Source organism: Piliocolobus tephrosceles, chromosome 3, assembly GCF_002776525.5.
Source record: "Piliocolobus tephrosceles isolate RC106 chromosome 3, ASM277652v3, whole genome shotgun sequence".
NCBI lineage: Eukaryota > Metazoa > Chordata > Mammalia > Primates > Cercopithecidae > Piliocolobus > Piliocolobus tephrosceles.
In genome coordinates this window covers 119,920,721-119,929,614 of record NC_045436.1, presented here as the reverse complement: position 1 = coordinate 119,929,614, position 8,894 = coordinate 119,920,721, and the positions used below count along the sequence as shown (strand labels likewise).

The 8,894-nt window shown below is 33.1% G+C and overlaps 1 protein-coding gene across 1 annotated transcript in view; it reads right to left on the bottom strand.

The window, feature by feature from the left end:
• Window positions 1-403: 403 nt before the first annotated feature.
• Window positions 404-8,894, bottom strand: part of SULT1B1 (sulfotransferase family 1B member 1) — a 33,855-nt gene continuing 25,364 nt past the window's right edge. The window contains exons 5-8 of the mRNA XM_023198352.2: window positions 7,602-7,728; window positions 6,873-6,967; window positions 3,965-4,145; window positions 404-623 (exon numbers count right to left, since the gene is read on the bottom strand). Coding sequence (XP_023054120.1) covers window positions 502-623; window positions 3,965-4,145; window positions 6,873-6,967; window positions 7,602-7,728 — 525 coding nt within the window. The 3' untranslated portion in view covers window positions 404-501. The remainder of the gene's footprint in view (window positions 624-3,964; window positions 4,146-6,872; window positions 6,968-7,601; window positions 7,729-8,894) is intronic.

Here is an 8,894-nt window from a genome sequence, read left to right as displayed (position 1 = left end):
GAGGCACTGCAGGAAGATGAGCTATGACTCAGAGAACAACTTGAAACTCGGTAGACAGGAGTGGAACACAGTGTCCTGGGTCAAATTTTCAGCAAAGGGAAATTGGGGCAGAGTTAGGAAATACAGTCTCATTATGAAACCAGCATTTCTTGGACCATGGCACTAGGGAGGGGAACTTAATTCTAAATCGTAATATATGGGAGATTAAGTAAAATAAATCCCTTCTTTCTTATTAGTTCTAGTGTAGAAAAAGGCAGGAAGAGCCTGTGGTTACACTGTTCCTTTGTTACAAAAAGTTAACAATGAACTTTAGCCTTAGAGAATTTGGAACCTCAGAATCAAAGGAATAAAATTGGGATCTGATTAATAACATTGAAAAGAATCAACATATTAAAAGCATATTATTCTCCTTCATAAATTCATTTGATTGCCCAAATCAATTCATAACTGCCCTCGTTTCAATCAACTACAGACAATGTCTTATTTCTTCAGATTTGTGATTTAGACACGTGAAATCTCTGTGCGGAATTGAAGTGCAATTTCAGACATTTCCGTCTTATAAATTGCATCAAATTTCTCATTTTGGGCCACTGTGAAGTAATTCTTCCAGTCACCAGCCGTCCCTAAAGATAAATTAAAAAAAAATAGGAGAGAATAAAATATTTCCATAAGAAGAAAAAGCAGTATATACCAAAGGAAAAGGTTAGAAGGACTAAAGAAAGACTTTCATTTTATTTGAATGAATTAAAACAGCCTTTAGATTGTATTAAGCTTTACAATTTAAGCCTTTTAAAAATTCAATAATTTTCTTCCATCTGGAAAGGTGGCTTATAACTAAATAGAGTCTGACATTTGAAGAGGCATTCTGAGAAAGACTAATTTTCTTGTTTAAATTCCTGAGCTTTACAATAGTTTCCTGAGAGTGATAATTTCACTGTTTCTATTGGCCGTGGGTCATGAGGTTATCACGGAGCACTTGGATCAATAGTCACGGCATATTTTATTTCATAAAGTAACTTTTGGAAACTAGACAAAAAATTAGTCATCAGCACAACAAAACTGAGAAATAAAAAGTTGGTAAGTATCACTTCCTAGAATTTATAAACAAGGATGCTATGATATGGAGATGATAGTTGTTTTTCCTAAATTCACTAGGCTTGTTCTTTATTTGTAATTTAGGTAGGAATAATAACATTAATATCAAATACACAACATCCTGGAACCATGCTTTTTAAAGTAAATCTTTTAGGATAAAAATTTAAATTTAATCTCTCATACTTGGGTATCTATAAATACGTATTTGGAAAATGAACAAACTTTTAATGTACTACCAATATTTTTAGAGAAAAACATCTTAATATTTTAACACATCATATTAAATTACAAGTTATATTAATCCACAGTGGTTTCATAAAACTCCCAAGTCTTTTAAAAGAAAAACATTCTTAAAGATATGGTTGTTTCCCTACTTGTTACATTTTGTTCTATGTTCACCAGATGTCAATAGCTCTGGAATTCAACATAGGGTTGAATAAGGGTTCAACATAAACATATTGGGGCTAATGCATCCATAAGGATGTCATTAAAAACAGAGGAGAACACAGATTTAAGCAATTAAAAGTTATACATAAATCATTCCAGTGATCTGATCTGCATATAAATTTTATAATATACACAAACACCTTTGCTTCCCAAAAAAAAACTTGATAAATGCTGGTCAAAGGACAAGTTTTTCTGTTTGTTATAATTTAGGACATATGAATAAACATTGGACATAATCTATCCCACCCTCATAATAATAATATTGATTTATCTAATATGGCGTCTTTCAAAATTAGTGTACCTGGCACATTTGTTCATACTTCACTTCTTTCAGCATTCATTTATGTACATGCCCCTTGCACTACATAGTGAGCTTCTTGAGTCAAAGATATGTATCATTTACCCTTGAATCTTTTAAAGAATATGTGCTGTATATAGGTATTCATGAAGAAGTTTTTCTTATTAATGAATGAATGAATGAATTAATTAATTAATGAGTACTCTAAATGTTTACTGGATACATCAGGGAAGGAAGGAAAGAAGGAAGGAAGGAAGAAGGAATTCTCAAACTATTTGACTAATAATACTTTTTACTTCTGTATGCATTATTTATTGTGAGAAAATATCCTAAATACTTGCATATTATTTACCATAATCCTCCCCAGAAACTTGTGCCACAGGTGTTATTATATTATCTATTTTGCCAGTGATGTAATCAGAGCTTTGGCAGGTTAATTAATATATTCAGGGTAATAGGTTCAGGGAATGGCATAGCCTGGATAAATCTCAGATCAATCTGACCACAAAAGTATGTTCTTAACCCCCTAGAGAGGGGATATAAAGACTGTCTTCAATATTAGAACAGCACGTGCTTTTTTTCTGTTGAGGTTGGAGAAGTCATAGAATCCAGATACTGAGCTTGTCTTCTTTATGTCTACACCATAATTAGATGTCATGAAATGGCATCAATTTTCATATGATTTGAGATAAAATTTCTGGGAAATTATATTCAGGTATCTATCACAGTGAGAATTTGCCATGTTTAATAAAGATTTATTTTCTGATTCTTCTATCAGGAAAAAGAATATATATGTACATGTACCAAATTGACCCTTGAACAATACAGACTTTCACTGGCCGGGTTCACTCATATGCAGTATTTTTTTTTCAATTAAAAGCAATAAAAAATACAATATGTGCATGATGAGAAACCCACTCACATGTTTGGAGTGCCAATTTTTCATATAGGCAGGTTCTAGTATATTCAGAGGCAGAGTTCCTGGAACCAATCCCCCACAATAACAAGGGATGACTGTACATACACATACATTTACATCTGTGTATAAGCATACAGATGAGATATATATATATATATATATATATATATATATATATATACATCAGTCTTCTTTGTTCAAACTTATAATGCATACAATTTTTGATGAAAAATATACCTGCTTTCATACTCTGTAAGTTATTTTTAATAAGTTAAATGTATTGTTTTTAGAAAAGAAAGAGCATAATTTGAAAACACTAGGACTATTTGCTACCTTAATAAGTTAACAAACAACTTTTAAAAAATATCTATCATATTACTCAAAATCAGTGGTTTTGTTTCATATGTTCATATGCACAATACATTCCTAAGGTTATGCTTACTTCCTAGCATATAAATTGAAATTCTACCCTTCTCCCTCCAATTCAATCAAGGATATTGAAAACCGATTGTGGCATTATTAGGTGGATAACTTCTCAAAGTTATTTAAGTTTATAATTTGTTAAATGTATTGTTATTATTAACACATTTTTGACATATATTATGTATAATGAGCCACAATAAACAGACTACTTAAATGGAAGTAATGTATTTCAACAGTAAATGCCATATTCTTCTAAGTTAAATTTGGACTCTATGTTACTAATAGTTTAAACAGTATTTGTAGAGGGCTAAAACTTCTTATAAGGTCAAATAAAAGTTTCTCCTTTTGATGAATTAATTTTAATGTGATTACCATGGTTTTCTAAGTGATATAGGGACTTTAAAGACTATGGTACTGTACTAAGTGAAATTAGCATTTCACTGAGGAGTGGAAGGAAGCTTATCTATGCCATCTTAAAGATTTAAGGGAGTAAGAAGGACAAACTTGGAATTGCTCACATCAGAATTGCCAAAAGCACTCTCATTTAGCACAGTAGTAAATAGGAGAATAAGTATTTATCAAATATTCAAGATATCCCCATAATATATTTAAATGCATTGTTTCATTTAATAATTTTGAATCTCAGCAACTTTTGGTTGTATGTATTTACTGTGAAGCTTAAACAGGCTAAGCAACTTAGTAGAGATCACAGGACTAATCCTTAGCTCATGATAATTCATGAGAAAGTACAAAAGAGAAATTAAACCCAGCAAAGTATTTACCTTTACGCATAAAAGGGGATTTGCTATGATCCATCACTGTAGTTGGTAGATGTGTATAATTTACCAAAGGATTGTCCTTCATCACTTCGAATGAGGTATGATTGATGATCCTATCCAAGATCTCATCATTCAGGTTCTTCTCTAGAAATCTAATGATCTTCTTGATTTCCTCCTTTGGATTCTATTAGCGGGTAAAACCCAAGACAGTAAACAAGTAACTCACACAATGTGAATACTTACAAAACATTTATAATCTGTTTTTCTAAATGTTAACTCTGAATAGTATAGGAAATCCATATTTGTTTGGGTTTATTTTTCTTAATTTTTAAATAAACTTATCATAAAATATTAAAAATCAAGAATACCTGTTTTATTTTCTATGTCAGTCCTCTCTGACAGAAGAATGAGATCAGAACTTAAGGTGTGTCAGTGGTTAGAATGAGTAAAAGAGCAGACGTGATGATAGTAGGGATAAGCCCAAAAGAAAAGATAGTAGCTGTGCTAGGTAAACACATAGATGGACAGGCAAATTGAGAACATTTTCGTTTTGGGGTCAAAAATATTTGGAGAATAATTTGGCTAATTCTAAAATATGAATGATGATATTAGTCCAGGAGTCCCCAACCCACTGGCCGCAGAGCAGTACCAATCAGTGGCCTGTTAGGAACTGGGCCACACAGGAAGATGTGAGTGGTGGAGGAACAAGCACTACTGCCTGAGCTCTGCCTCCTGTTAGATCAGTGGTGCCATTAGATTCTCACAGGAGAATGAACCCTATTGTGAATTGAGTATGTGAGGGATCTAGGTTGCACACTCCGTATGAGAATCTAATGCCCGATGATCTGATGAAACAGTTTCATCTGGAAACCATCCATCTACAGCCCCCTTGCACCCTGTTCATGGAAAAATTGTCTTCCACAAACCCGGTTCCTGCTGCCAAAAAGGCTGGTAGCTTCTGTGTTACTCTACAGACCAGTGGAAGTTAAAGAGACCTGGCTCTGGTCTGAATCTTCTCCTGATCTGTTACTCTTTTACCTCACTTATTAGGAATTTATAAACTTATAAGCATGTTGTAAATTACTGGATTTTTTTCCAATTTTATTATTGATGTATATTCTATAATTTTCTTCCATTATTGTTGTTGTATTAAACTTCTCTATAACATTATCTACAAATGATTGTATGGCAGAAGAAAAATATTGTCTGTTAATGCAATGTATGTTGCAAGTTTGAAGGAAACTGAAAATATATGGATATGCTTAAAAAGGTAACCGGGTTAGACTATAAATCAAAATGAGTAAGTTTATTTAAAAAGCATTTTAGCTAAATAAAGACAGAAATGGTCTCAAATATTATGTGGGAAACAGTGTAATGGTTGATTTGGAATTTGAATAACAGCCAAACAGAGAAAATGTATTTCTTAGACTTATGGAGAAAAGGGACTATTGCCAGAAGCTAAAATTGTTCTTTTCATAAAACTTTTAAGTGCTGCTCTGCTGTCCAAAACATGAAGAGAGATATTTGTTAAAGAGCTGGAATAATTTTCTCTCTTATGAAGAATTTATAACTTATGTCTGGCTAAACAAGCTCTCAAGAGATGTATCACTTTGTTACAGTAGTTTCATAAACCATGCAAGGTTTTGCAGCTGTATGGTGTGAGCAAATTAACATTAATAATCTCAAACCCTGTATAAAGGGACAATGATAAGACATAGATCACAGATTCTTTATGGGATGTGGACAACTGTGATGGAGAAGGAAAACTTGGGCAGTGAATAAAAACTCAGAGGATTCTTTGTGCTAAGATACAAGAAACCCCTGGGAGTTTCTCAAAACTAACTAAAGCAAGGAATATTTCACATGGAGTCAAATTTCTGTGTTATGCAAAGTAGGATTAATGCCATTAAAGGTTTGGATATTACCACTCACTCATTTATTTTTTGAAGCAATCAAAGATCCATGCAAGTAACTTTGAGCCCCTGTTTATGTGGTATGCACTATATTAAGTACTGGGATGTAGTTACAAAGAAGACAAACTTTGTAATTTTCATTGTAGATCTGAAAGTATTCTAATTTATATGTTCAGGATTTTATAAGTAAAGGAATTAATTTCAACATGTTTTCCTGTTGTGTGTGTCTCTGTGTGTATTTGGCCAATTTAAGTAGAAGAGTTCCATAATGGTGGCATGAAAATTTGTAGTTGTATTTAATTAATACTACTTCATACTAGATAGATGATTACAAGTTTCTACACTGAGTGAGGTAATGAGGAAGTAAAGGAGGGAATACTTTGAAAGATACAGTAGATACACAATCTGAACCAATTGAATGTGCGAAATATAGGAAACAAAGAGAATAAGAATAACTTTTATTGTTGAGAGATAATAAAATAGAAAAAAAGATTACATGTTGGAGAGAAAGAAAATAAGTTTAATTTTGAGTATGTTAAATTTAATACAAGCATGGACTAGAAAATAGAGGTAGAAGTAAAAATGGAGGCACAGATAACGGATGATTAGCACATAAATAGCTGTGAAAACAGTAAACGTGAAAGGGGTAACTCAAATATAGCAAACAATTTTAAAAAAACAATTTTAAAATATTAATGAGTAGATATCTAGAGGATAACCATAAGTGTGTGATATCCTGGTAAATGTAGGAAATAATTGCAGAAGAAAGAGTGGTCACTTACAATGCAGTGGCTAAGAGATAACACAAATAAAAATAAATAATTGATTTCACAATTAGAAAGTCATTAATTATAGCAAGATTTGGGTAAAAACACATTGTGAATAGGCAAAGCAATCAGCATTTTGGACTCCATAAACTAAGCTGAAAAGCAAATATCAATCCTTTTACACCATGATGCAGTAGGGAAATTATCCAGAATCTGTATCTATCATTTTACCTCTTTCATATCTTCATAGTACAAGAAAAGTATTGGGTGTTCTTCATTTTTCTTCCACCAGTTTTTAACATGAGTAAACCAGGAACCATAGGCCACTAAAACCAGATAAAAGTCTATTTTCATAAACATTCATCAAATTAAATATTTCTGTCCGAACAGTAAATCAAATTGTGAAAATATTTTGTGGAATTTAGTAACCAAAGGAACTGAGAATATGAGGCCAATTTTAAAAAGTAAAATTAGCTAGTTATGGATATATAAACATCAGATATTTTTTAATGTCAAGTACAAAGAAAGCATTTCAGACAAAAATACTCTGACCTCCAAAAAGTTATGTTTAGTCCCATAAAGAAGAAAACCATTATCTTACAAAGTACTCATATCAACTATTTACCTAAGTATTATAAATATATAACATGCGCATTAACAGATCTAACTAATTGCTTAAGCAAGTTAAACAATGTCTATTGCGAGTAGGGACTGAGAATGGATTTCTAGTAACTGAGAACAGATTATAGAATACTTTCTTATGCCAATGATTAATACTAGTTTTATAAATTGAATGTCGTGGTAAAATATTAGATGCATTAGATTTAATTTTTTAGATAATATTTGAACATACTTTTCACTGGGTTGGAAAAATAAATATTTTGGAAGTCATAACAGTTATTGTTAATAGTATTATTAAAATAAAAAATACTTATCAATTTTGAGATAAAGTCCATGTACCTTTTCCGGTTATGAATTTCTCCAGATATTCTTCCCAGGTACCAGGAAAAGGTTGTAAATTATTCATTAAGTCGAAATGGTAATATGAGACTGAAACATCCTTGGCATTACGAGCCAGATAAATCATCTGCAGTGGGGGGCGGGGGGTAGGAGAAAAAAATAAAATAAAAGACATTTTATTTAGGAAAATATTAACCTATAAGCATGTAAAATAGCAGAGTACTTTTTCAACTGGAAATCGTGGGCCCGGAAGGCCCTTCTATTAGCAGCTAAAATACAGAATCAATTCAAGTGATTTGCAATACAGCAATGAATTTTTGAGATTAGAAACATTGAACTATAGAGGTTTTGAAACAAAGACTTCAGTTTCTGGTCACTTGACACGGTGAAGCACAAATAGACCACGGTGTCTTCTGGAAGAACTGCAAGGTTCTAGAACACACATTATCAAGAAAATGACACTGTGAGTAGAGAGAATACCAGCAAATTGAAAATAACAAAATAGTGAGGAAAAAAATAAAAGTTTTCACTTTGCACTTCTACCAGTTAAATACCCAGAAAAATATTAGGTGCTGATAAAAATATATACAAAGGAAAAGAAGGTAAAGATAGTAAAAGACATTAAAATAACTGGCATCCAGTTCAGAAACTAGAAGGTATAGACTCTAGTTTATATAGACTATTTTCTGCCTCGTTACTTCTCTCTCGGCTCATTGTTGCAAACTCCGCCTCGCTGGTTCAGCCCATTCTCCTGCTTCAGCCTCCGGAACTACAGGCGCCTGCCACGACCTCCGGCTAATTTTTTTGTATTTTTAGTAGAGACGGGGTTTCACCGTGTTAGCCAGGAAGGTCTCAATGATCTGAGATAGTGATCCGCCCGCCTCGGCCTCCCAAAGTGCTGGGATTACAGGCGTGAGCCGCCGCACCCGGCCTTCTCTATTCTTAATATCACTAAAGCCCTGGAAATTATTCAACATACAATGATACAAGAACTCTAAAGGCATACTGGATAAAGAGCTGAGTAATGCCAATGTGGTGAGTTCCTCCTAGATGTCCTTTTTATCTCCTGTATACTCGGACTGGGCAGCAAAAAGGACTGTGACCTGAAACAAACAAACAAACAAAATCTAGAAAAACCTGCTCTCCCTGGTCAAAGGATTAGGAAAGAGGAAGCCCAACAGAGACAGAGTGGAGAATCCCAAACTCTGCTCCACACTCCAGGTCCCTGTAGGTGAACTAACTCACTGCCAGTAGTGGCAATGAAGCACAGGGCCATTCAAATTCCTGTGATAC